At 55.9% G+C, this 26,592-nt stretch overlaps 1 protein-coding gene across 4 annotated transcripts in view; it reads left to right on the top strand.

Moving 5' to 3' along the window:
* The window catches only part of PCDH1 (protocadherin 1), a 58,041-nt gene extending 32,014 nt beyond the window's left edge, over positions 1-26,027 (top strand). For 3 of the 4 annotated variants that reach the window (XM_063168467.1, XM_063168469.1, XM_063168466.1), the window contains exon 5: positions 25,208-26,027. In XM_063168467.1, coding sequence (XP_063024537.1) covers positions 25,208-25,593 — 386 coding nt within the window. In that variant the 3' untranslated portion in view covers positions 25,594-26,027. Of the gene's footprint in view, positions 1-23,110; positions 23,153-25,207 lie in introns of all 4 variants that reach the window. The other variant, XM_063168468.1, reaches the window with a different exon arrangement.
* The last annotated feature ends 565 nt before the right edge of the window (positions 26,028-26,592 follow it).

Raw genomic sequence — 26,592 nt, 5'->3', positions numbered from 1 at the left:
TGTGTGGTACAGACCCTGCGGAGTTATTCCCAGGAATAACCACAACCCTGCTCCGCTCTCCATCCCCCAGAACGTCCTGCCTTGTCTCCCTTCCCATGGCAGGGGTTGGGAATCAGGCTCCAGTGGCTCCAGCATCTGTCCTGATGCCGGAGGACATCCTGTGCTGGGTGCAGAGGCCATGGCAGGGCAAGGCTCTTGGGATCCCCCAGCATTATCGCGAGCTGGTCCTGGTGCTGTGCAGATAATCTGGCACGGCAGTTCAGGGGGGACCTGAGGAGCTGGGCTCAGGGTCGTGATCCTCTAAGCAGACTGTGAGGGCATCCTGGCACTGGGACAGGCAGTTTGGGGATTAGGAGGCACTGGGGTGTTAGAGCAGCTCACCAGAGTTGTGTTTGCTCTGTCCCCTGCCTGAGGTGTGGCACATTCACATCTGTGCTTCCAGCCAGACCTTGTTAGTCCCGAGAAGGATCATCTGCGGTGAATTTAATCAGGTCCAACCAACCTTAAAGCAGCTCATCTAAATGATCCCTCTGTGTTCCTTCCCTCTGTTCATCTCAACTCCTTCCCCTTCCTGACCAGTCCTTGCTCTGTGTGGGACGCCTGATTGCCACTGATTTGTAGGAAAGACACCAGCACAGGAAAAGGTATTCAGCCTATCCTGCAAAGGCTCTCCAGTGATGTGGGACCATCACAACATTTTGGGGACCGTCCCACCTTTTGGGAATGTCCTTGCCTTGGCTGCATCAGCAGCCCCAGCCCCTCAGAGAGCTCAGATGTTGGGTTTTGGGCAGACTGAGCTGTTCCTGACCTTCTGTTAAACCGCGGAGCCGCGCTGATCCCGCACCCCCATCCCGCGGCACGAGCGCCAGGCTGACACCACTGTGCATTTTCTCAGCTTTCATCTGGTTATAAATATCCAACATAACAGGGCTTCCATTGCTTTCTCCAGGAGATTATCCCTGCAGCCGAACCAATCTGATAAGCAAGTATGCAAGGCTATTTATAGCGTTTCAACTGGAAGACAGATCCATGCCTTTTCTTTGTAGATGGTTCTTCACTTGATTAACACACATCTCAGTGTCCTCCTTTTTTGGACCCTTTCTGCTGTGCAGACTGCAGTGAAATGCTGTATTGCAGGGGCTGAGCCAGGCCCTTTGCAGGAGGAATTACGCTGGTTCTGGTGAAGACTTCTCCGGGAGCTTGGCGCTGACGTGGCAGCTCCTCAGTCATCCCAGGCGTTTGTCATCCCTGCTATTTTCCCTCTCTGCCCACTGTTTCCTCCCCAACATTTCCCTGCGCTGCTCCCCACCTTGGTGGGGCCTGCTGAGCTGGGAATGAAGCTCAGGCTCCCACTTGGCCACCCGGTGCTTTTCCCAAAGACATCTGTTCCCCCCAGATCCCAGATTTGCTTTGGCTGGAAGGAGCCTGGGAATGCTGGTGCTCCGTGGGGGCTCTGCCCTGCCATAATGCACGGAGGGCTTGGATGGGGACAGTGCCAGTCACTCTCCATCAGCCATCGAGGGAATTTAACAGGATTTCAGGACCAAATATGAGAAATTTGGGAGTTGTTACACGGAGCTTGTTTTCCTTCCATCCCTGTGTGGTGCAAGTGTATCTGAGATTGTGTTTTATTGGATGAGGCATTTCTGATTCATGTTTTTCCACCCCCAAAACCTGTTTTATGGCTGTTATTTAAAGTGACGACCCCATGCCATTTTTAATGCATGCAGTTACAACTGTGCTCTGAGTATGGAATAAAAAACCACCTCATGAGCTTTCCCAACACTCTCAGTGCCGTAGGATCTGCTCTTCCCAGATGTTCATGAGTTTATCCTCACAGTTCCAGGGAAGAAACTCCGCCATAGGTGGGGAATGAAGTAGGAAATTGCAATTTGCATTTTTCAGAGGTGGCTGCTCGCTCTGGGTGACCCTGGATGAGCTGGCAGCTCCTTCCTTTGCTGTTGGGATCCTGGTGTTCCAGAGGCACGGGGCAGGAATCTGGCAGCTCCCAGGTGCCAGAGCCCAGGCTGCTGCTGGCATCCAGGGTGGGAGCAGAGATTGGCTTTGGGACTTTGTGGCAGAGCAGGTTTCAAGCCCTCCTGCCTGGTTCAGGCTTTGCTAAGCCCAACCTTGTCCTGGTGCTGTCTGAGCCCCTCCCAACACCCCGGCACTGCTGGAGTGGATGGATGGAGATTCAACTATCCAGGTTTGGCTGCTGGGCTCAATAAAACCCCCGCCCTCGTCCAGGTTTTGCTTTGTTTCAGGGAAGATTTAAGGGATGCACTGCAAAGGAAGAAGAAGCAGCTTGTCTTACCTGTGTGTGGCATGGTCATGAAATCCCAGCCTGTGATTCTGCTGGAAGCATCCCTTTTAGGAATTGCCCACTTGTTTAGCACAGTGTGTGAGACCCCAGGTGAGCCCTCCCAGAGGAAGGTCCTCTCTGCCCCCAGTTTCACCAGTCTACACTTAAACTCTGCCTCAGCTCCTCCCATCTCTTCCCACCGAGTCCCACAACACCAGAATTCCCTCTCCTGGTGCGTACTCGGAGATCCCATTCAGGCAACTCAACATTTAAAGATGTCTTTGAGAGAAAACTGAGTCAAGTCCCTCCCTGTGAGCAGAGCCAAGGCAAGGGATTTTGGCAGCTGGGTGTCTCTTCCTCCCTCCCACCCTTCCTCGCGCTCCTCCCAGCCATTGCCATCTGCTCCTGCCACCACCACAGACCTGCAGCCTCCTTCCTGGGCAGCAGCAACATCTGGCACATCTTGCATGTGTGTGGTGCTTTTTGGCAACCCTTGCAGAGGCAGCCTGGGGAGAAGTTTCCCTCCTCCTCTCTGCTAATTTCTGATTATAGTTCAATCCTTCCGTTCCTCTGGCTCATTTTCCTCTCTGCGTGGTCTCCAGTTTGTCCGCAAGCTTTTGGTGGGCTGGATGTGTCCAGGTGATGTCCCACAGCCCCCCAGCAGCACTTGGAGATATCCACAGCAGCTCCAGGTGCAGGGATGATGTGTCTGGGAGTGTTTGTGTTCACAGTGTGACCATGGCATGGAAATGCGGCTGCACCTGGCTGTGTGTGCACCCTGCAGTGCCAGGGATCAGGGAATGGTTTGGATGGAGAGGACCTTAAAGCCCATCCAGTCCCACCTGCCATGGGCAAGGACACCTTTCCCTACCCCAGAGTGCTCCAGCCCAGCCTTGGGCACTGCCAGGGATCCAGGGGCAGCCCCAGCTGCTCTGGGCACCCTGTGCCAGGGCCTGCCCACCCTCACAGGGAACAATTCCTCATTCCCAATATCCCATCCATCCCTGCCCTCTGGCAGTGGGAGCCATTCCCTGTGTCCTGTCCCTCCATCCCTTGTCCCCAGTCCCTCTCCAGCTCTCCTTCAGGCCCTGGAAGGGCTCTGAGCTCTCCCTGGAGTTTTCTCAATGCTGGGCACCCCCAGTTTTGAGCTCCTTGAGAAAGTGGATGGCACAGAGTACTCCCGAGCCAACCATCCTCTTTTCCTGCTCACCACAAGGATGGATTTGCAGCCCTGGGCAGTCGCTGCCTCCTGCCTCTGCTTTAGTGCCAGTCATGAGCTGCTTTTTAAGGTTCTCACTGCGATTGTTGTTCAGTTCCTCGCAGCCAACAGATGGGACAAAAAATTACATTCTGTCTCCTTCCCTGGCACAGAGACTCCTCTAGATCTTAAAATCTATTCTCTTTTTCCTACATTATCTCTAAATGTCCCTTTTGTCTTGCAGAAAGAGTTCCAGGCACATTTGCAGTCTGTGGAGTTGGGGTTTTTTTCAAATGTACCATGCAGCACTTCTGCTTTTTTGCAGAGGCTGAGGGATGCTTTGGAGTGGGCTTTGTCTGGGATGTGAGATTCCAGCTAGATCCGTGCCATTCCTGGTCTTTGCTGACTGGGATTCAGCAGGTCACACAGCTGGGCTGGGGTCTGGCTGCTGCTTGGGCTCCTCTCTAGCTGAGACATTGTGGGTTTGGGGTTTTTGTTACTGATCTTCGGCCCTTTTGAACGCTTCAGGGCTGGAATTCCTTTTCTCCTGACCAGCAGCTCCCACTGCTCCCTGGGTGTAGGGTGTCCACATTCTTTGTGACCATGTTCTGCTCGTCATCTGCCTCTGAAAATTCTTTCTGTGTCCCTCAGTGATCCTCTTCTTCTGCAAAAGAAATTGGGAGCTTCTCTCCTTTCCACACTTAATGTTGGTTCATCCCCAAAACCAGCTCCTGGTTTGCTTAATCACTGCTGGGAAAAGATTTTTATCAGGACAGACAACATCCAGCAGATTGCAAATGGCCCTGGATTACCCCATCCCAGTTTCAACATTTCTGCCTGAGCTGTAATTCCAGCCCTATTTCCTTATTTTCCATGTTTTCCAGTGGCTGTGTCTGGGCAGACTGTGACGCCAGAGCTGCTCAGGGCAGGGCATTGTCCTGCCATGCCAGCCAGGTGACCTTCCTTAATTGTCCCCAGAGCCCGGGGTAAGCAGGGGACGCTGCTCCCCTGCCCCAGGAGCAAGCACATTGCTCCCAGCTCCAGACACTGCCTTTAATCCTCTCAAGACCTTCTAAGAAGGCTGCTCCTCACTTCAGACGTTGTCCAAAATAGCTGCAATAATTTATCTGCCTCTCCTGCCTCACAGGATTATGTGGTAACACACACACAAGGCTGTCCTCGAGTTCTCCAAAGATCCTTGGCGGATCCTGGGCATCTTTAGAGGAGTTATTTGTAGAACCCAAATTTCCCTGTTGGATTCTGGTTGCTTTTTACCCCTGTTCTGTCCCTGAGCCCACATGGTGTGATTGTGAAAGGTCCAGGCAGCGCAGTCACTCAGAGTCAATGCCCAAGAGACAAAAACTCTGTATTTCAGTGGGAAGGTGCCTTCTCTTGGAGCATACCCAGGTCCCCATGGCTCTGTGTGTGCCTGCTGCATTCAGGGTTGGATTTTGGGAGTTTCTTGCTGGTCCTTCCCATCCTGGGCTGGGCTGGGATTTCTTCCATCCCCCCTTGCAGTCTGTGGCGAGCTGGTGGAAATCCATGAATGCCCTCTTGCTTGTGTTATGTCCATCACATTCCTCCTACTCTGAATTTATTGGGCTGAGATAATTTCATCCTTTCTCCTGCTCTTTATTCCTCTTTCCCTCTGGATGCCCTCCCCAGGATGCTGCTGTCCCTGTGCGTGGCGAGGTGACCCTGCCCTCACTGTGTGGATTTTCTGGGCAATCCTGCAGAGACCCCAGGCCTGGGGAGCAGCTGGGAGCTGCTGACCCCAAGCTCACCCTGTTCCTTGGAACCACTCTTGGGCTTGGTCAGCTCCATGGCAAACTTTGAGACTTTCCTTAAGGGAATAAGCTGCACACAGATGGGAATGTGGAAGTTTTTAGCTAAGAATTATAAATTAACTCGCTGAGGGAAGGCGGCTTCTTCTCTCCCAGGGAAGGGACAGAATTTCCCATCTTCCCAACAAGGGAGGCCAAACTGTGTCATGGAACTCCTCCAGTCCAAAGCAGGAACATTTTCCATCACATTCCACCTCAGCAGGCTTGGGAAAAGGTTCTCACCTGGCAGAACATGACCCCAGTGGCGTTCAAACAGGAACCCAGCCCACACAGGACTTGGTATTTTCCTTTTCCCTGGCAATGGTTGCAAATTCCGATGCAAATGCCCATGCAAATGGTCATGCACAGCTATTCTTATCTCTGGGCCAAATCTCAACATCCCTTCTTTGGTAGAAAGTCGATTTTCCAAAAATAGTTTACGTCAGCCTCCAACTATTCATGTCTTCAGCTCGAGTTTGTTAAACCCGGCTCCAGGAAGAGTTTTCTGAATTAGATCTGCAATGGGAACGGGAGGGTGGGGCCCTTCTTTGCTTGTCCCACGTTCCTCTCCAGGGAGGACATTTCCTCAAAGTGAGGGGTTGGGTGAAGCTGCTTCAGGCTCTTCTTTTGTGTTTCCCAGCCCATTTTAAAATGAACACTTGAACTTGGGCTGCCGTTTCTTTGGACAGGTGGGGACAGCCAGGAAATGGGAATGATGATTCCTCCTGAGCCACAATGCTCTGTGTGTTTTGGGAGCACACCTGTCCCTCCTGGCTGGCTCACCCCTGTCCCTGGGCCATCCTGCTGTCCCAGCACAGCTCCATGGTCAGCTGGACAGGGGAGTGACCAGGCTGAGGTTTTGCTGGGTCACATATTTTTGGCCAATTTTGCTCTCCAGACAGAGCAGTTTTCCCACCCTGACTGCTCTGTGGCTCCACAAAGAGCTGAAGTTGCAGGAAGCCGGGATTCTGCAGGAGGCAGGGATTCTGAGCTTGGCATTCAGCTTTAGAACACGTCTAAACCAGAAAAAGCCACCGAGTGTAAAAGCAACAGACAGGCAGGATCCCTCAGCAGCCCCAGACTATTTGTTGTTTTCAAAGACCTGCTTCCTTAGAAAGCTCCTTTTGAAGTAATTTGACGTGCCATTTCCAGCTCCTGTGTGATCTACCGCAGTTATTCCCCTTTATCTGCCTCCCAATGCTCCGGAATGTCTCCATAAACCTGCCTGGCACTGCCTTTGCCCGTGCAAGGCACCTGCATTAGCGTGGGATTTAAACTTAATGCCAGAGGAGCTTACAAACTCTCCCATTTGAGCTTCTCGTGGACTCCACACCGCGGTTTCTTTCTCATAAAAATAGCAGGTGGCTGAGTTTGAAGGATCGGTCAGGTGTGGATCCCTCACATGGAAAATCCCTCTCGCCGGCAGGAGATAGAGGATAAGGGATTCATCCCTGTCCCCGCTGAAATCAATGGGAGCTTTGCTGTTGAGACAGGTCAGGTGTCAGTCTCAGTTGTTGGCTCTTCCTCGGGATTTGCTCCTTTGTGCTGTCACCATTAAAGAATCTCTCTTCCTGTCTCTTCCCACGGGCTCTCATCCATCCTGGTTTGAAGTCCCCTCCGTTAAGTGGCTGGAACGCCGGCGCTCCGCTTCCCCGGCGGAGAGGACACTCCATAAATCTGCCATTAGTCATGGATGTGCTGAGCCATCCAGGGCCAGGCTGCTGTGCCTCAGAGGTTATCAAACCGTGGCAGCCCCTGCGTTTGCCTCTCCTTCCCCAGGGCTCCGTTCCCTTCCAGCATCCAGGGCTCATTTCCTGGGAGCTGAGGCGGCCACGCTTTGCTCAGGGACACCACAGCGGCCACGTGGGGCTCTGCCCTTGTTCCCTGGCCAGTGTGGCTGGAGCTGGGCTCCCTTTCCAGCTCCTCTGAGCAGGACAAGAAGCTTCCAATGAGTAGGAATGGGGGAATTTATGTGTGGGTGGCCAGAAGGCTACGTTTTCCCAGCAGAGGCACTCAAGGACATTGTCTGTGTGTGTTGTCCCCAGCGGGGTGGAGAGGGGCTTGTGCCTCTGAACCGGGTACAAAGCTCCCAAATGATCCCTGTGAGGCATTTCAGCCTCAATCCTCACGGAAAAGGAGGGCTGAACCTCACTGGTGGGAGTGTGGAACCTCCCAGGGTGTCATGGACACCGAGTCCTACCTGGATACTCCTTCCCCAAAAACAAACATCCAGACCTCTTTCCTGGGCTTGGGGGACAAGAACAGGGAAGGATCCCCCCAAAGTGCTCTGTTCCAGGGCTCTTGTCTGGCAGGGAGCTCACGTCAGAATGAGCTGGATGATGAGGACTCTGCTCGTGGTAGCTCTTGGACATGCTTGGATTCACACTTGGCACCTTTACTCTGGTGTGATACTGGTGTTGAGCTAAAATAATATCATTTTTTCAATAATTTGGGGGAGACGAGCAGGGGTGTGACATTTTTCCAATAATTTGGGGGAGACTGGCTGTGAATCAGGAATAAATCAGCTCAGGTAGCCCATGGGTGAAACCTGTGACTCTCCTGCAGTCTGTGTTCTGTGTCACTCAGGTACAAAATGTTCTTCCAGGGATGAGCCCTCTGGACAAGAGGCTGGGTAAGGGATGCAGCGGGGAAGAGCAGGGTGCTGGAATGCACAGGTTCCTGAGAACAGCAGTTCTCAGTCAGCTGTGTGTGTCTGGGTTGGTACAACCTGCCTGGACGTGAGGAAACAAGGAGGAGGAGGAGGGGGTCAGGATGTGATCCCTGCTCAGGGATGTCGGAATGGCTGTCGTGTTGTTTTATCGCTGCCGAGGAAAGAGAAAATGGAGCAGGGAATGCAAAATGACAGAGAGTGAGGAGATGTGATATTTGCTTGATGTATTTTGCTGGTAATTAGTGTAATGCCAATTAGACAGAAGTAATCTTTTTTTTTTTTCCCCTTCTTCAGCTGTATAAATTATTGCTGGAATATATGCCAGCTCAAACTGAGATATTAAACTCAGAGTGATGTGGAGATCTGTGCTCCTTGAGGATCTCTAGATGAAATTACCCAGACAACAGGGATCTTGACAAAAGTAAGGCTGACTCTATCCAGAAAGAAAACGAATCAAAGCCAAAGGAATTTTTGTATTCCACGTCTGGCGTCTTGCTGCTTATTAGCCACACAGGAAGGGGCCTCCACAGAGATGCAGCAACATCAGTGAGAAAAGGCAAATATCTCGCCTTTCCTGCAAACAATGCCACTTGCAGGCTATTGTTCCCCTATCAGCCTCCCTGAGGAGCAGATCCCGAGCCCTTCCCGTGCTGGGGCTGCAGGTAAACCCAGCCGCCCCCGCGCATCCCATTTGTCATTCCCCGAGCCCTGTTTGCTCCCGCACCGGGACAGCAGCGCCGGGGCTGTTTCGCCTCCGGGTCCCCCGGGACGAGGAGCTCTTTAATGATGATGTACGGCTTCCTTCAAAGGGTCAATTGCTGGCCAGGACCTCTCCAATCGCAGATCCCTCGGAGCTGTGTACCTGGGCACAGATGCTGCTTTGCTCCATGCCTCCTCGCATGAGGAGCAGACCCGCTCTTGCCGTCTCCTCCCTTTGGAAAAATAACTGCAAAAAATGATGCCCGTGGACCGATTCTGGAAATTTTCATCCGTCTCTGTTTTATTGTGAAACCCAAATCATCTCATGCTCATCCTGCTGCTCCCTGGTGCTGTGCTCTGGGCACATCTCCCTCTGACATGGGGGGAGATGATGTATCCCGCTTGTCCCGCCTGGGTTTCAGGATTTTGTAATCCTCGCTGACTCTTTAAAGCGTGTTTTATTCATGGCAGCCTTTAGGACTGCCTCTGGCAGGCCTCCCTCGAGTGGTGCAAACTTTATTGCATCTCTCCTCCAGCAGCCTGTAAACTGCAGCACCCAGGGGTAGCTGGAGGTTGATATTCCCTATCGGAAGCGATTTTCTGTCTTTTCCCTGCTTTCCCGCAAGGGCTTCTTGCTGCCATCCTAAAAACAAACACAGGGCACAGCAAAATTCATCAGGATCAGGGTTTTTTCCCAAATGAGCCATCACCAGGCTGTCCTGTTCCTAAACATTCCCATATTCTGTGTTTGCTCCTTCAGCCGGATGCTTTGGTGCTTTGGTGCTGATCCCTCTTGCTTTTCCAGGAGAGGGGGATTTCTCCTCAATCCTGGCCATCTGAGAAGGGGATTTCTCCCTTATCCTGGCCATAAGGGCAGCAGATCCTTTCAGTGCTTGGTGGGGAATCACATTAGGAGGGCAAATGCTGCAATTCAAGGCCCGGGGTTGATTCCTTGGGGTGAATTTTGCCCGCACCACAGGAGGATGTGACCGGTGCTGCTCGCGCCACGTGCCAGCCACAAACCCTCTCCCCGTGGTGCTCCCACTGCAGATTTTCAGCCTCGCAGTCTGTGGGCGTTGGAGGCGTCAATAAGGAGCGTTTTCAGCTGCTTTGTGGCACCGCTGCACTGCAGAGAAAGGGGCTGGGCAGCCCAGGGGTTCGGGCTCTGGATCTTAGAGCAATCGGCAGAGAAACGGCCCCGTTTGATGTGGGATCATTCCCTGGCTGTATCCCTGCTCTAACACTCCCAGGAGTGCTGTGTGATGGATTTCAGGTGGGTTTGGCTCCCCCGGGCTGGGTTTGGGATCCAGGGCTGTGTGTGCCTCCAGCAGGGACAGCACAGCCCAAGAGCCTCACCCTGCACTGAGCGCCCATCCCCTGATCCTTCCCACAGCCACCAAAAATTCCGGCAGGGATCTGCCTCTTCCCCCTGGGTGTCTGCAGGACAGGCTCAGGACAGGCTGTAAGGGAGCTGCAATGATCTGGGGGTGCTCCCCTTCCCAGGAAAGATCCGTGGCAAGGAAACAAAGCGTCCACATGCAAATCCACGCTGTCATTTCCTCTGCCGGTTTCCTTGGGGTTTGGCTTGACTCTCTTCCAAGGGCTCTTCCTTCTCCCTGCTCTGCTTCCCTCTGAGTGGTCTCGGTTCCCTTTGTTTGCAGATCCCCTCCTTGAGAGGAGCCCTTTTCATAAACTTGTGGGTTTTTTGTCACTTAAACACCTCCCTGACTTCAAAGGCCGGGAACAGCACTTGGCTCTGCGGCTCCCCGCCCCCCTGCGCCCACCATTTCCCCCCATCCATTGTCCTGCCAGGGAAGGATTATTAAATTGTTGATGGAGCTGAACAATGGTTTTGTTCAAAGGCAGACATGCGAACGCCACTTCTTTTCTCCTTGACACAAGAGCTTTAATACCCGGGAACAATGAGAGGCAGCCACCAAGGAGCAAACACTGGAGAGGACTCACAAAGCCAGGCTGGGATTCCCAAATCCCTGTGTGCATGAACTGGTGCTCCTTGGAGTGCTGTAGGTGAGGTGAGAGGCCTGGCCGTGCTGAAAATTAATTAAAAATAATCCAATTATTGCCTGTTAATTCTGGCTTGTGTGATTAGGACATGAGCAGCGGGTGGGAGAGGACCACCCTTTGCACAGAATTACGGAATTAAGGTTGGAAATCTGAGATCATCAAGTCCAACCATTCCCCCAGCAGTGCCAAGACCACCACTAACCCCTGTCCCCAAGTGCCACATCCACATGTGAGACAGTGTCCACAGGGGTCTGAGGATGAGGGAAGAGACGAGGCTCTGACTCCACGTTTCAGAAGGCTTGATTTATTACTTTATGATATATATTACATTAAAACTATACTAAAAGAATAGAAGAAAGAATTTCATCAGAAGGCCAGCTAAGAATAGAAAAAGAAAAATAATAACAAAAGCTTGTGGCTCGACAGAGAGTCCGAGCCAGCTGACTGGCCATTAATAAAAAACAAGTCTATGAGACCAATCCCAGATGCACCTGTTGCATTCCACAGCAGCAGATAATCATTGTTTGCATTTTGCTCCTGAAGCCTCTCAGCTTCTCAGGAGGAAAATTCTTAAAGAAAAGATTTTTCACAAAATATCATAGCTACACACATGGCATTGAAATCCCTCCAGGGTGGCTCCACCACTGCCCTGCACAGCTCTGACCATCCCTGTGGGATGAAATGTTCCCTGATGTCCAGCTTGAAGCTCTCCTGCTGCAGCTCGAGCCCACTCATCCTGGGAGCAGCTCCTGATTTCCTCTCGTGTCAGGGAGTTGTGCAGAGCCACAAAGTGTCCCCTGAACCTCCTTTTCCCCATCTGAGCCCCTTTCCCAGCCCCTCCCTGGCTGGTGCTCCCATTCCCAGCACAGCTCTGGCACTCGGGGCGTGCCGGGCACACACAAGGAGCAGCAGGAAAAGGAGGAGGGGGTCAGGATGTGATCCCTGGCTCCAGCCAGGCTGTGCCTCTGGAGCAGCTCTGCCGTGAGGATCCTGCCCTGCACAGCCTCAGCTCTGACATTTTGTGCTGCGCAGGCTCCTTTCTGATGCCTTATCGCCTTAGCTGCTTTCCAGCACCACAGCTTCAATTTTCCATGCTGGGTTCCCCTCAGGTTGATTTCTCTTTCTGTTTTTCATGAGGTTTAGCCAAGCTGTTCCAGCTAGTTTTGGAGAACAAGCTGTGCTGCCTCAGCCCTGCTAACAAAGTGATTATGAAAATTTCCTTTCAAGATCCATTAGCTTAACCATGCTTTGGGAGGGAGGGCTGGGATTTGGCATGGGAGCTGCCAGCGGTGTTTGGGGGCTGCTTGTCCCAAAACGTGCTCTGAATGCACCTCAGAACACATCCCTGGGGAGCTGTGCCCACACTGCCCTGTGTGGCCTTCACACAACAGCATTCCCAGGGTTTATCCATCGGGGAATGGATTCCAACTGACACAGGAGGTTTAGATTGGATATTAGGGAAAAAATCTTTCCTTGTGAAGGTGGTGATGCCCTGAGCTTGCCCAGAGCAGCTGTGGCTGCCCCTGGATCCCTGGCAGTGCCCAAGGTCAGATTGGACAGGGTATGGAGCAGCCTGGGACAGTGGAAGATGTCCTTCACCCCACCCCAAAAATGCCACCCTGTCCTGGTGACATCTCCCACCAGGGATGGGGGGACAGGGACGGGAAACAGTGCAGGGTCTGTGCCCTGCTGGTTCATTAATTCCAGCAAAATTCCAGCCCTGCCTGAGTGGGCAAAGCATCAGACTTGAGAAGAAATGAGCCCCGGGGTGCCCAGGGGTGCCCAAGGAGGCCGTGGGCACCTGGCCTGGATCAAAACCAGTGTGGCAGCAGGACAAGGGCAGGGCCTGTCCCCTGTGCTGGCACTGCTGGGGCACCTCGAGGGCTGTGTCCCGTTCTGGGCCCTCATGGCCACAGAGCCCTGCAGGGGCTGGAGCGTGTCCAGGGCAGGGAACGGAGCTGGGAAGGGGCTGGAGCCCCAGGAGGGGCTGAGGGAGCTGGGAAGGGGCTCAGCCTGGAGCAAAGGAGGCTCAGGGGGCCCTTGTGGCTCTGCACAGCTCCTGACAGGAGGGCACAGCCGGGGGGTCGGGCTGTGCTCCAGGGAACAGGGACAGGAGCAGAGGGAACGGCCTCAGGCTGGGCCAGGGCAGGCCCAGGGTGGGCACAGCAGGAATTTCCCCATGGAAAGGGGGCTCGGGGATTGGGAGGGGCTGCCCGGGGGGGTTTGGAGTGCCCATCCCTGGAGGTGTCCCAGGAAGGGCTGGAGGTGGCACTGAGTGCTCTGGGCTGGGGACAAGGAGGGGATCAGGCACAGTTTGTACTCTTTGATCCTGGAGGGCTTTTCTAACCTCAGTGATCCTGGGATTCCATGGGAGACCTGCTCTGGGGGTTCTGTGAGATGGAACCACTCTGAAGTGCCTCCCCCAAGGCCTTTCCTTGTCTCACTCCCAGGCTGTGACAGTGCCCAGGTCCCCCTGCAGCAGATCTGTCCCCACATCCCCCATTTTGGGGTCCCTCACTGCCTCCCCAGTCCCAGCCAGCACACAGGGACTCTTCCTTTATCTCTTCTCCCTCTGATTGTCCTTCCCAGGGCCTGTTCTCCCTTCTCCTGCCCTTCCTGGCGCGCTGGCAGAGCTGCCTCAAGCTCCAGTGCCCTCGGTGATGAGCTGCTGGCAGCCAGGGCAGCAGGCTGCAGCTTTAATTAAATGATAAGGGCAGAGCCCCGGAAGTGGGTAGATAAGTGCACTGGTGTCTGCCACCACACTTGCCCAGGCTCTTTCTAATTAGCTTTGAGGAGCTCTGGAGAGGCAGATTAACCCTTGCAGGTGCTGGGATGCAGCAGGAGAAGGGTGCCCAGGCCAGCCCCTGGGATGCCAGGGTGGAATGCCATGGTGTGGGTGGGATGGGGCTGCAGGGGACCCTCTGTGCTGCCCCCAGCCCGGGGCAGAGGGGACAGGTCAGGGAGGATCAGAGCTGGCCTCTCACAGGCTCAGGCACTTTCAGAGCTCAGGGATTATGTGCTTTGCTCCTCCTGGAAGGAGCATTTGCTGCTGTGCCATGTCCCTGCTGGCTGGGGGGACTGTCCCCAGCCCCACAGGGCACAGTCTTGCCATGGCTCAGCTCTCCAGCCCCTCTGGGACCATGACCAGGGATTCTCTGAGAACTGGTGACCCGGGGACACGGGGTAAGAGAACAACTGTGTGTCACCAAGCCCTGATAAAATGGACTGGCAGCTCCCCAGGACCTGGTGCCACCAGGGCCACTCCCTGTCCCTCACTCAGGTGCAGCTGACAGTGAAGCACACCAGAGGGCTGGGAAGGGCCCCTGGGCTGTGGGCACGGTGTCACCAGGGCAGTGAGTGCTCAGAGTGGCACTGGTGACACTGCTCCTGCTGGCATGGCCCCTTGTGGTCACCCTGGCTGGCAGCACAGGGCACCCAGAGTGTGCCAGGGAGCTCTGGGGTGGGCACTCCTGTGTCCCCTGGGAGCCTGGGATGGGCACTCCTGTGTCCCCAAGGAACTTTGGGACAACCATTCCTGTGTCCCCAAGGAGCTCTGGGACAGCCCATGAGGCCAGCTCATGGGACAGCTCCCATGTCCCCAGGGAGCTCTAGGGTGGCCATTCCCTGTCCCTAAGGAACTTTGGGAGAGCTATTCTCATGTTCCCAAGGAGCTCTGGGGTGGCCATTCCTGTGTCCATAGGGATCTCTGCCAATCTCATGTCCCCACGGAGCTCTGCCATTCCTGTGTCCCCAAGGAGCTTTGGGAGAGCCATGCCCGTGTCCCCAGGGAGCTCTGGGAGAGCCATTCCCTGTCCCCTGGGAACTCTGCCATTTTTGTGTCCCCAGGGAGCTCTGAGGGCTCTGGGAGAGCCATGCCCATGTCCCCACAGAGCTCTGTCATTCCTGTGTCCCCAAGGAGCTTTGGGATCACCATTCCTGTGTCCCCAAGGAGCTCTGGGGTGGGCACTCCCATGTCCCCAGGGAGCTCTAGGGTGGCCATTCCGTGTCCCCAAGGAGCTCTGTGACAGCCATTCCCATATCCCCAAGGAACTCTGGGGTGGCCATTCCATGTCCCCAGGGAGCTCTGTGACAGCCATTCCCTGTCCCCAGGGAGCCCCTGCCTGCAGGGGGACGGGCCATCCCCAGCCCCCCAGGGGCAGAATCGCCATCAGCAGAGCAGGTGGGGATGGGGAATGCGAGCAGGAGCAATCAGGAGGGATTTGGCCAGCAGGAATGTGCATCCAAGGCATGCATGAGCTGGCAGCCCCGGGGGTGGCAGGTGCTGCTCCCTCCCCTGGGATTTCCATCATTAACCCTGAGCTCCCCTGTCCCAGCTCCTGGGGCAGGGAGGGCAGGAGCTCCACTGCCCCATATTCCATGGTTTTAGGGCTTTTGTGTGTCCCTAAAGGAACCTCAGGTGCTGCTGCTCCCTCCCCTGGGATTTCCATCATTAACCCTGAGCTCCCCTGTCCCAGCTCCTGGGGCAGGGAGGGAAGGAGGGCAGGAGCTCCACTGCCCAGATTCAATGGTTTTAGGGCTTTTGTGTGCCCCTAAAGGAACCTCAGGTGCTGTTGTTCCCCTGGGTGCTGCAGGAGCCAGTGCTGGAACAGGGTTTGGTTGTTCCATGGATTGGTTTGGACTCCCCAGCGTTTCTGGTGGGTATTTGTGGAATGCCCCTGGTCTGTAGGTTGGGATGTGAATGGATCCAGGGTTTCACTCTGCAGCTGGGTTGTGTTGTTTCATGCACAGTGAGTGAGGGGATTGCCCAGCAATGCTCATTCTGTGCCTTTCCTTTTGGCTGCTGTGAGTTTTAGCTGCAGGGACCTGATTTTTCATAGAGGGCGTGTGCCAGGTACCAAATATTCTGAGAAGTGCCAGTGAAATGTGCCCAGATATTTTATTTCTGGAAAGATAAAGAGAAAATTGCTGTTTCTTCTCATTAGGAGAGCAACACCCTCCATCCTCCAGCCCCTTTTTATTTAGAGGAGGAGTTTTCTGTGATCTCTTGACCCTTTCCTTGTACCCTCCCCAGTTTCTGGGGCAGAGTCTCAGTGGCAAATCAGCTCGTTCCCTGTTAAACCTCCCAGGAGCTCTGTCCTCTCCCTGGAAGCCACAAAGGGACCCCAGGGGAAATATTTCCCTCCAGAGTGAGACTCTGCTCTGCATCAGGAAGCAGGAGGAGAATTAAGGCTGCCTGGACAATCCTAATTTTGGCATTTCCTAACCTTTGGACCTTGTAATCCTATTTAGGTGCTTCTTAACATAATTATTCAGCAGTTTAATGGAATAATTCTGCTTTTTATAGTCCAGTGAAGGTTGAAGCCCCTCTGTGCCGGGGTAGGAGATCATGGGGGTGGCACCACAGCCACAAAATCTGTTACAGGGGGGTTGAATTTGTTTTGCTGGGTGTCACAGGGAAGCTGTGCGGTGATGGGGAGTTTGGGAGCCCTCAGTGTGTTCTGAGCCCTGCAGGGACATTCTCCGTGTCTGGGAGCATCCATCTGGGTGCTCTGTCTGCCGTTGCTGTGGCGATGTGGCCGCTGTGACTGCAGCAGGGAGGCGGCTCCTCCTTGCACACACGGGAAACACAACCCTGAGAATGGGGAAAAAAGGGAAAACACATCCCTGGGAATGGGGGAAAAAGGGAAAACACATCCCTGGGAATGGGGAAAAAAGGGAAAACACATCCCTGGGAATGGGGAAAAAAGGTTAACACATCCCTGGGAATGGGGAAAAAAGGTTAACACATCCCTGGGAATGGGGAAAAAAGAGAAAATACATCCCTGAGAATGGGGGGAAAAAGGGAAAACACATCCCTGGGAATGGGGAAAAAAGGGAAAACTCATCCCTGGGAATGGGGAAAAAAGGTTAACACATCCCTGGGAATGGGGAAAAAAGAGAAAATACATCCCTGAGAATGGGGGGAAAAAGGGAAAACACATCCCTGGGAATGGGGAAAAAAGGGAAAACACATCCCTGGGAATGGGGAAAAAAGGGAAAATACATCCCTGGGAATGGGGAAAAAAGGGAAAATACATCCCTGGGAATGGGGAAAAAAGGGAAAACACATCCCTGGGAATGGGGAAAAAAGGGAAAATACATCCCTGGGAATGGGGAAAAAAGGGAAAATACATCCCTGGGAATGGGGAAAAAAGGGAACATACATCCCTGGGAATGGGGAAAACACATCCCCTGGGAGTGAGGGAATGGAAACAGATCCCCTGAGAGTGGGGAAAAGGAAGGACACATCCCCTGGGAATGGGAAAAAAGGGAAAACACATCCCTGGGAATGGGGAAAAGAGAAACAGATCCCCTGGGAACAGGGAAAAAGGGAAAATACATCCCCTGGGAATGGGGAAAAAAGGGAAAATACATCCTCTGGGAACAGGGAAAACACATTCCCTGGGAGTGGGAAAAAGGGAAAATACATCCCTGGGAATGGGGAAAACACATTCCCTGGGAATGGAGAAAAGGGAAAACACATTCCCTGGGAATGGGGACAAGGAAGAACAGATCCCCTGGGAGTGGGGAAAGGGAAACACATCCCCTGGGAACAGGGAAAAAGGGGAAAACACATCCCCTGGGAACAGGGAAAGCACATCCCTTGGGAATGGGGAAAAAGGGATAACACCTTCCCTGGGAATGGGGAAAAGGGAAAACACATCCCCTGCGAATGGGGAATGGAAACACATCCCCTGGGAATGGGGAAAAAGGGAAACACCTTCCCTGGGAATGGGGAATGGAAACACATCCCCTGGGAATGGGGAATGGAAACACATCCCCTGGGAATGGGGAAAAAGGGAAACAGATCCCCTGAGAATGGGGGAAAAGGAAAACACATTCCCTGGGAGTGGGGAGAAGGAAGAACATCCCCTGGGAGCCAGGCAAAGCTCCCCAGCCCCAGCTGTGCTGCAGTGCCGAGCCGGGTGGGTCCATCTGTCCCCATCCCTTCCTGGCCGTGCTGGGCTGCCCTCGGCAGGGGCTGGGAAGGCGTTTGCAGCTCCGGAGTGCCGGGCTGTCCCGCAGGGGCTGGGGCTGATCCGGGCGTGCAGAGCCCGTTCCCTTCGGGCCGAGCCGAGCTGCGTGTGCTGCCCAGCGCAGGGGCAGAGCAGCGGGGCTGGAGGGGCCGGGGGATGCCGGGGCTGTTCCATCTCCTGGAGCCCACGAGAAGCCTGTGCGTGCCCGGCAGCTCCGGAGCTGTGTGGAACAGCGGGTGCTGCTCGTTCCCTCCCCGGGAGCTCGAGGTGCGGCTCGGAGCCGCAGTCACCCCGCGGTGGGCAGTGCCGGGTCGGGCTCCCATAGCGGGAGCCATCTGGAGCGAGGGTGGGAACCTTGGGCAGCCATCTGGCTGGGTGTTGTAGTGCTAGGAGCGGTCCCGCAGCCGTCTGCCTGGGTGATGAGGGGCTGGGAGCGGTCCTGCAGCCGGGGAGGGTGCGGGGGGGAGCCCGAGGCTGCGGGAGCTGCTCCCGGCTCCGAGCCCTCCGTGCCCAAACATCCCCGCCCCAGCAGCTCTGCAGGGCACATTGCTGAGCTCTGGGCTCGTCCTCACGGGAATATGGGCCAGAAATGGGTGAGGAGCTGCGGGAGGGATTCTGCATCCAAAGGTGATGGGGATCAGCCAGGGAGGGATTGTCCCGCTCCAGGGCTGGGGCCCTTCGAGTGCCACAACATCAGAGACCCAAAGCTGTTCCAGATGCCCAAAGGAGGGGCCGGGCTGGGGAAGGCTCTGCAGGGGCCACCCGAGGAGGGCTGAGGGCACTGGGCTGGTTCAGCTGCACAAGGAGCCCAGGGCAGAGCTCAGGGAAGGAGGGAACGGCTGCAGGGGAGCTTTGGGATGGACACCAGGGAAAGGTTCTGCCCCAGAGGGTGCTGGCACTGCCCAGGCTGCCCAGGGAATGGGCACAGCCCCGAGGCTGCCAGAGCTCCAGGAGCCCTTGGGCACCAGGGATGCACAGGGTCACTGCTGGGGGGTCTGGAGCTGGACTGATGATCCTTTTGGGTCCCTTCAGCCCAGAATATTCCATGATTCCCTGCTGGGATAATGCACTGGCTGTGCCTCCCTGATTTGGAGACTGTGAAGGGGCACCTTGTCTGTGAGCTTGTGAAGGAGATCCTGGCTCCAGAGCCACCTGCAGCACAGCTCCCCTCTCCCTACAGCCCTGGCAAGGGGAAAACGTGCTGGGAATGAGGCACAGAGCTGCCACAGGCCTGTTCCCTGCAGGAAACTCCTGCTGGGATGGGATGGGATGGGATGGGATGGGATGGGATGGGATGGGATGGGATGGGATGGGATGGGATAGGATAGCATAGCATAGCATAGCATAGCTTAGCATAGCATAGGATAATAATAGGATGGGATGGAATAGGATAGGATAGCAATGGGATAGGATAGCAATGGGATAGGATAGGATGGGATTCTATTCATGGGATGGAACAGGATAGCATAGCAATGGGGCTAGCCGGTGTAAGAACATGGCATGTCGGGCTGCACAATCCCAGCTGTTCCTAAGGGTGTCTGAGCAGGGAGCAGCAGCACTGGTGCCTGGAGGAAGCAGCTCAGCAGGGAAGTGGTGTCTGGAGGGAGCAGTGTGTAAAACATGGAGCCTGGAGGAGATGGCTCACTGCAGCAGGGCTGCCTGCAGGGAAGGCAGCAGCAGGGGGGGCAGCACCTGGAGGCAGCAGCAGCACAGAACACGGCACCTGCAGCGGGACCCGTACCTGGAGGCAGCAGCGCCGTGGGGATGGCATTTCCCAGGAATGGCACTGCAGGGAATGGCACCTGGAGGGAGCAGCACCATAGGAGAGCTGTGCCTTCGGGAGGGCGCCGTGGGGGACACACACCTGGGGGAACACACCTGGGGAGGACACACCTGGGGGAACACACCTGGGGGAACACACCTGGGGAGGACACACCTGGGGGGGACACACCTGGGGAGGACACACCTGGGGGGGACACACCTGGGGAGGACACACCTGGGGAGGACACACCTGGGGAGGACACACCTGGGGAGGACACACCTGGGGGGAGTGGCGCTGTGGGAGAGTGGCACCTGTGGAGAATGTTGGCACCAGCAGCTCTGCCATGGGCAGCAGGGAGCAGCATTCCTGGGAATGGTTCCTGGAGGAGCCATGGTGCAGGAGAACAGCACCAGGAATGGTGAAATAGGGAATGGTGCTGACTGCCAGGAGCTGTGGGGTGGGAAGGGAGTCCTTGTTGCACAGGGAGGGGGTACAGTGCTGCTGGGAGGTGATGCCAGACACCCCAGAGGGGTCTGCAGAGCCCTGAGGGCCAGGAATGGGAGAGGAGGCGTTCCCAGGTGGCCAGGCTGCCTCTCCTGGGAGCCCTGCCCCTTTCCCTGGCTCAGGACAGACGTCTGGAACCCCTGGCAGCCCAGGGTGCAGCGTGGGCCCTGTCTGTCCCTCTGTCCCCAGGGCCAGCACAGGTCAGGGCTCTGGGGCTCTGCTTTTGGGGCAGCTGGCTAGATGAGTTCTCCCCAGGGAGGGAAGAAGGCTTGTTCTGATCCCAGCTCTGTGAAAGCATCTGGTTTTCCTCCCAGCTGCTCTCCCCACACTCCCCTTCCCCATTTCCCCACACCACTGAGCCTTTCCAGTCCCTCCTGGCATGCTGTGCTTCCCTTTCCTGGGCTTCTCTGCATCCTCTGCCCTGCTCTGCTCTGTCACAGCCCCTCTGCCTCCCCTCCCAGAGCTGCTCCAGCACTTCCCCTCCCTTCCAAGGCTTCTCCTGTGCTGCATCATCCATCCCTGCTCTCCCTGCACTGACGCAAGTGGAAGACACAGGAAGACCAAACCAGGCTGGGGATAAAAACCAGGCTGGCGCAAAAAACGTGCTGGGGGCTGGCTCAGCCTCTACTGGGAGCTCCCAGGCTTGCAGAGGGTGAGGGAACCTCCGCCCATCTCCTGCAGGGGATGGAAGCACTGCTGGCTGAGGCTGCTGCTTTTGTGTTGTCCCCAAAGCGCCCCAGAGCTGTGCTGGGATCCCCCAGTAAGGTTTGGAGGAGCTCTGTGACAGGATGAGCTCCTGCCCTAGGTGGGGAGAGAGGGAGACAGCAGTAATTAGCAGCAGCACCAATTTGTGCCTCTTTCCAGAGGAGCCAACCTGGTATCTCTGAGGGTGTCCTGGTGTAAAACCCCAACGATGCACCCCAAGAAACCAAAGGGATCCAACTTTTCCTGCCCTGGGTTCCTCACTGAGGAGGAAAACACCCTGAGGCTGCTGATGAGGGGGTGCCAGAGAGAGGCAAAGCTGCAGGAAAGGGGGGAGTCAGGAGGATGTGAGGGCTGTGAATGCCCAGGCAACCTCTTCCCTGCCTGGGAAGCACAGTCTGGTGGCCTGGAATAACCAGGATGGGCCAAAGCTCAGGAAAACACAGCAGTTGCACAGAGCTTTACTGGGTGTGACCAGGACACCCTGATACCAGAGAGGACGTGGCCATCCTCTTCATCCCTGGGAATGTTGTCACATTCCATGGCCTCAGAGGCACAAAAGTGCATTATGGGTGGAGGAGGGATCAGAAATCCCGAGCACCCTTTGTGCACCCCGAGGTGAGGGGCCTGCCTCCTCTTCCACCCCACAAAACTGGGGAAAATCCATGGACAGAATTCCCACCGAGGAGGGATTTGTGCTTGCCTGGTGGCACACTGGAGTCCCTGAGCCACCAGCATGTGCTGGGAATTAGGCCATGGGGTCGTGTTTTCCCTCAGTCCCAGCTATTCAGGAACTGCACCCTGCCCCGTTCCGGGCTCATGGCACAGAATCCGCTCTGCCAGCGAGGGGACAACGCTGGAAAAAGGCTCCAGTGCCAGGAGCAGACAATGGGTAGAGCAGAATAAAAGACCCTGAACACAGCGTTCCTGCTTGATCCTGCCATTCCCAAGCTGCTGCTGGCACCAGGACATCTCCGTAGCTTTGTTCCCTGCAGAGGTGGATTTTATTTCAGTCCTGCCAGTCCCCTCTGTGGGCTCGGCAAAGCTCCCTCTGCCCCAGGAAGAGAGGATGGCTCCCATCCACTCCCCTGGGAGCACAGAGCACCAGGGCCTCTCTGAGAGAGGAAAGGACGTCCAGGAGGAAACCTGGTGAGGAAAGGATGGCGATAATTCCATGTGGACATGAGGGAAAGACCACAGAACATGACCTCAAAGTGCCCAAGGCTTTGCTTGGCCACTGGAGCATCCTGTGGTCCTGACAGGAAAACCTGATAGATTCTCTTGGATTCAGATTCCGTTCTCTGCTTGCCCAGAGCAGCGATGGAAACAGAGCCCTTGTGCCTCTGGTTGTGTATCTCATGTGGGAGAGAGAATTGAGGCGATTCCCCAGGAAACAGGGCACTGGTGCATGGCCAGCCCCGAGGACGTGCCCTGCCAAGCTACGCTCCTGTGCTGCCCGTGCCCTGCCGTGTCCCCTGGGCTGCTTTTGTGCTGCTGCTGCTGCTTCTTGTCCCCGCCGTGTGAGCATGGCTGTCCCCGCGCCGCGAGCAGGGCCAGCAACCTGAGGGATGGATCTGGGTGGGGTGTCTGTGTGTCCATGTGTATGTGTCTGTGTGTACGTGTCCATGTGTGTATCCGTGTGTGCGTCCATGAGTGTGTATTCGTGTGTGTATTCATGTGTGTGTATCCATATGTGTATCCATGTGTGTATCCGTGTGTGTGTCCATGTGTGGGTCTGTGTGTGTTTCCATGTGTGTATCCATGTATGTGTGTATGTGTGTGTGTACCCATGTGTGTGTCCATGTGTGTATCCATTTGTGTGTGTCCCTGTGTGTCTGTCCATGTGTGTATCCATGTGTGTATCCCTGTGTGTATCCATGTATGTGTGTCCATGTGTATGTGTCCCTGTGTGTGTATCCCTGTGTGTGTCCCTCTGTGTGTGTCTATGTGTGTGTCCATGTGTGTGTATCCATGTGTGTGTATCCATGTGTGTATCCATGTGTGTGCATCTCTGTGTGCATCCAGGTGTGTGAATCCCTGTATGTGTGTCCATGTGTGTGTCCATGTGTGTATCCCTGAATGCGTCCATGTGTGTGTGTCCATGTATGTCCATGTGTACATCCATGTGTGTATCCCTGTGTGTGTGTGCACAGCCCCAACCCCTCCATGTGCCCGAGTTTCTGGTGTCACCACCCAGGTGGCTCCCAGTGTCCCCGTGTGAGTCCTCCCAGGGATGCTGGGCTCCAGGGAGGATCAGGATGAAGCTGGAGCCAGGAACGAGGGAGGAGCAGCAGTGGCTGAGCGGCCTCAGGAGGCTGGAGCAGGGCCAGGAGAGGCCGAGGAGGCAGTGGGGACCAGGGGACAGGGGTGTCAGAGGCTGCAGGGGGTGTGGAGGCCGGGGCTGTGCACTGATGTGACGCTGTCGTCCTTTTTCTGCCCCTCATCAGAGTCCCCTGAGCGGAGCAGGCTGTGAAGGGGGCTGCCATCAGGTATGTCCGTGTGCCTCCTGCCAGGATGTCCCAGCTGCCAGGGGGAGCTCCCGTGGGTGCCAGGGATGCAGTGTGGGCACAGGCCCCAGCCCCCAGCTGAGGGTTTGGGGAGCATCACTGGGGGCTGGTTTAGGGCAAGATGTGCTCACACCATGGTTGGCTGCTGACTTTGCCCCTTCGTCCATGCCGGTGCCAAGCATTCCCAGCATTGTCTGGAGCCTTCTCCTGCATCCTGTGTGTGAAAGCTGTGCCAGGGTGACTCGGGTGTGTGGCAGTCCCAAACTGGTGGCAGCAGGGAGCATTGGCCAGGGCAGAAACCCCACTGTGGTGCTCTGGTTTGCTTCTTCCCCAGGCTGAGAGAGCGCCTGTGGGTCCGCCCTGCTTTTGGGATGAGGGAATTGTGTGGACCAATGTGTGTCCCGTGTGAAGGGGGTGCTCCACATGTCTCAAGTCCCCAGAGCTCCTCAGCATCTCCCTCCATCAGTCTGTCAATGCAGAGAGCTCCACAGTGGTGGAGACGTGGAGAGGATTTCTGGGAACCACAGGGACATCTGGAAGTCTGAGCAGCCTCAAGGTCATGGGCAGCACCTGCTTCCACCCCAGCATCAGCACCAGGCTGGATCTGCTTGTGGCAGCAGGCAGTGACGTGTCCTGGGGCACTCTGTGATGTCCCAAATTTGGGCAGAAATCAAGGAATGGCTCGTGACTGGGATGGCTCTGGGAGGGACACTCAGCTCTGCATGGAAGTGCCAAATTCCAACCTCAGAAGCCTCGTGACAGGTGCTGCCTGTGCCAAGGACACCTGGCCAAGGCTCAGGGACACCTGGGGCAGGGGGTGTCTGGTGTGTGAGGACACCAGTATGTGAACTGGTCTAACTGGTGCTCATTGTTCGGCTGTGCCAGGAGCAGGGAGCTGTGGTGCCCTGTGGTGCCCTGGGGTGCTGGGCTCCCTCAGGGGCAGGGATTTGGTGCACAGGGCACCCCTGGCATCTCCACAGGGCACCCCACGGCATCTCCAGCCTCTCTCGGGGTGGGCATGGCTTTGCCTCAGTGTGCTTGGGGGTTGCAGGCTCCACAGGAGACCAGGACTTCTGGCTGGAGGGTGCCAGGGGAGGCTGGAATGTGGCCTGGAATGCCTGGTGGGAGCAGGGCAGGGATGCCCAAGGATGCTGCCCAGGACACACGGCTGTGCCTCGGGGCTGAGTCCAGGGCAATTCTGTCTCTGCACAGTGATGCCATGGGATGCCATTGGTGGTGCCCAATGGGAATTCCTGGAGCTTAGCAGGTTCCAGGTGGTGCCTCACCCTCTGAGATCACAAGCCTGGTATGGCAGCTCATATCCTGCTCTGCAAATCCAAGCTGTGGAGCCTCCCTGTGCAATCCTGGTCTCCTGAGGGGCTCGGGGAGCTCTGCCCTGTGCTCTGCCTCCTGTTTCTCTGTGGCTTTGGGTTTCCCTCCCTGCTCTGCTTTGCTCCCGTTTTTTTGTCTGTGGGTCCAGCTCCTGGGTGTCCATGTGTCCAGTTCCTGGGGTGTCCATTGGTCCACCTCCTGGGTGTCCATGGGTCTGGCTCCCAGGGTATGCATGGGTGAAGCTCCTGGGGTGTCTGTGGGTCTGGCTCCCAGGGTGTCTGTGAGTCCATCTGTCTGTCCCAGCACGGGTAGGACGGAGATGTCCAGTCCCTGCTGCTCATCCCTGCATCCCGAGAGGGGGTTCCAAAGGCGGGGTTCCTGAGGAAGGGTTCCCAAGGCAGGGTTCCCAAGATGAGGCTCCCAAGGCAGAGTTCCTGAGGAAGGGTTCCTGAGGAAGGGTTCCCAAGGCGGGGTTCCCAAGGTGGGGTTCCTGAGGTGGGGTTCCCGAGGTGAGGTTCCCAAGGCAGGGTTCCCAAGGTGAGGTTCCCAAGGTGAGGTTCCCAAGGCAGAGTTCCCGAGGAAGGGTTCCTGAGGAAGGGTTCCCAAGGCAGGATTCCCTAGGTGAGGTTCCCAAGGTCAGGTTCCTGAGGCAGGTTCCTGAGGGAGGTTCCTGGGGCTAACATTACTGTCCCTTGTTCCCCGCAGATCTCCGGCCTCTGCCCGATGTAGCCATGACTGGGACCTGCACCCGGGAGTGCACAGAGTTCGGCCACTCCGACACCTGCTGGATGCCTGGCCAGTCCTCCCCCAGCCGCAGGCCCAAGAACGCCCTCAAACTCTCCACTTTTGTGCCTTACCAAGACAGAGGGAGTCAAGAGCAAGTCGGGAACGGCAGCCCCAGACTGTCGGAAGAGCGCAGCACCAAAATGGCCAACCTCCGCCTGCTCCCCACGTACAGTGCCTTCTCCAATAGTAGCCATGAGCCCTGCAAGGACTCTCCCATGGAGGAAATTCCTCTCACCCAGACCTCGGACTTCCAGCCAGCCACCACCCCCTCAGCCCAGACCACCAAGAGGGAGATCTACCTGTGAGGCTGGGCGTGAGGGGCAGGGAGCTGAGGCCAGAGGAACATTTTCCATTTCGATGCTTTATGGCTCCAGCCGCTTCTCCAGGCAGGGGGCTCTGCGGGGAGCAGGGCAGGGCGAGGCAGGGATGAGAGGAGCGCCTTTTTAACCCCCTGTTGCCCGGGGCTGGGGGTGGGTGGGAAGGTGAAAAGCATCCCGATCCCATTGCCGAGCATCCCGAACTGCTGCCGGGGAGGGCTGGGCAGGCTCCTGGTGCGGAGGGCACGGAGAAGGGAGAGAAGGGCTTACGTACCAAAGGTCCACGCAGAGCTGGTGGAGTTCCTGGGGCATAGGACGAGGAGTGTCCCCGAGCACGGGGAGCCAGCTGCCTGTCTCTTTGCTGTAGACTCCTGTAAATACGAATCTTATAGGAATGACATTCAAGTCCTGCCTGATCGCAACTTTTTATTGTCCTTGAAACAAACAAAAAGACATTTAAAGAGAAAACAAAACAAAACAAAATGAGGAAAAAAAAAAAAGCAGAAAAAAAAAAAAAGAGGAAAAACAAAACAAAAAAAAGAGAAAAAATAACAAACCACAGGGAGCAAGTTCCAGCTTTGAATGGTTTCCTGCGTGGAAGAGCCCCTGGGAGCGCAGCGTCCGGCCCGCACTCGTGTTCTATATTGTAAATAGAGATGTGATCAGTCCCTGAAACAGCAGCTGGGGAGCTGGAGGAGAGGGGCAGCATCCTGGCCGGACTGTAGGGACTTTGCTGTTTTTCAGCCTGGATCTCTTTCTGAACGTTGTCACTGTGCCCACAAGCTGCAGGGTCCCTAGGGACTGCCCGGTGCCATAGGTGGGGGCTGCTTTGGGGGTGGGGGGTCCCGGTGGTGGCCCTGCGCCTGGCGGGCGGAGGAGGGGTGGGGAAGCCCCCAGACAGGGGACCGGCTGGGTCCGGGGAGGGGATGTCCCCAGGAAGGGACCGGCTGGGTCCGGAGAAGCCCTCAGTCCGCCTCTGCTGGCAGG

This window comes from Melospiza melodia, chromosome 14 (genome assembly GCF_035770615.1).
Source record: "Melospiza melodia melodia isolate bMelMel2 chromosome 14, bMelMel2.pri, whole genome shotgun sequence".
In the NCBI taxonomy this organism is placed as follows: domain Eukaryota; kingdom Metazoa; phylum Chordata; class Aves; order Passeriformes; family Passerellidae; genus Melospiza; species Melospiza melodia.
Note: the sequence above shows the minus strand (reverse complement) of the source record. Positions and strands in the feature narration are given on the sequence as shown.